Source organism: Ptychodera flava, chromosome 10, assembly GCF_041260155.1.
Source record: "Ptychodera flava strain L36383 chromosome 10, AS_Pfla_20210202, whole genome shotgun sequence".
NCBI lineage: Eukaryota > Metazoa > Hemichordata > Enteropneusta > Ptychoderidae > Ptychodera > Ptychodera flava.
Window position 1 is genome coordinate 18614330 of NC_091937.1, and position 1183 is coordinate 18615512.

At 43.5% G+C, this 1183-nt stretch overlaps 1 protein-coding gene across 1 annotated transcript; it reads left to right on the top strand.

The window, feature by feature from the left end:
• The first annotated feature begins 269 nt into the window (after nt 1-269).
• Nucleotides 270-828, top strand: LOC139141532 (uncharacterized). Its single transcript, XM_070711125.1, has 2 exons — nt 270-473; nt 571-828. The coding sequence occupies exons 1-2, from the start codon at nt 270-272 to the stop codon at nt 826-828; spliced, it is 462 nt and encodes a 153-aa protein (XP_070567226.1).
• Nucleotides 829-1183: the final 355 nt, after the last annotated feature.

Consider the following 1183-nt stretch of genomic DNA (forward strand, 5'->3'; position numbering starts at 1 on the left):
CACTTGTCTTCTGATTTCAACATCCGGGGTCACCATGTTATGTTATTGATTCAGGCTGAAGTGTTGTGGAGTGCGGTAGACTTATTTTAATCAGTCGGGTCCATCTAAACACCAATGTTTTACAGAACATCCAAACAACAAGATGGCTGCTCCGCAAAAAGTGCGGGAACCAGAGAAACAGCTGATGATAGGAGCTTGCCATAGGGGGCGCTCTAAGTAACCAACACTGATCATAACAGGATGGATTCTTTGAACGACTCATCGGCATCATGAAGAGAAGTCTGTCGAAAGCTATAGGAAGAGCACTACTGAAATTTGAAGAGCTTGAGGAAGTTCTGCTCGATGTGGAGACGTTCATGAACAACAGACCATTGTGCTATATGGAAGTAAACTTCGAGCAAGTAGTGATCACCCCAAACCTGCTGTTGCGTGGACAACCAGCACGGTTTCTGGAGGATTGCATCGATGACATGGTGACTCGAGAGATATGATGAGTAAGCGGCTGAAGTACTTGCGATCCTGCAGAGTAAACGTTCGCAAACATTGGTTGAGTACCTTCACGCCTTGCAGGAACATTACAGTAAGAGGGTTGAGGCCAAGGATCAGGAGTTACCAAGAAAGAGCTCGATTGTTCTACTCAAGGACACAACCAAGAATCGAGCAAATTGGAAGATAGGACGGATTTTAGACAACATAGTGGGTAAGGATGGAGTGATAAGAGGATACAAGATCCAGACAGGCAGTGGCTATGTTGTTGAGAGGCCACTCCAGTTGGTGTGTGATCTTGAAGTCATGGAACTAATGACGCAACAGGGGTTGGCAATGTAGCTGAACCAGAACGATCTGATCATGTGATTAACCAGACACGCACTTCAGCTGACGAAGAGGAAAGATATCAAACCAACCAACAGTTGAGACGCCCTGCTCGGCGAGCAAAGACTGCTGTGGTAGATCGCCTTGTTGGTGTCATTACTAACGAGAATGAGGACGATTAGGAAACCTCTATATTAAAGTTTAAGTAACTTTAATAGGAGGAGAATGTGGAAAACCTCCCGACTTTATTATTTGTATTTGTTGTTGTTTAGACCAAAACTTAATTTTGTTTATTTTTGTTTATCGCGTTCATCATGATTCTGCGGTTAAATTCTCATTACTACCAGATTTCCCATCATGCTTTTTGAAA

Coding starts and splice junctions, on each gene's coding strand:
- LOC139141532 (XM_070711125.1), top strand. CDS start 270: ATGAAGAGAAGTCTGTCGAAAGCTATAGGAAGAGCACTACTGAAATTT. Junction 474..570: donor AGGATTGCATCGATGACATG/GTGACTCGAGAG, acceptor CACGCCTTGCAG/GAACATTACAGTAAGAGGGT.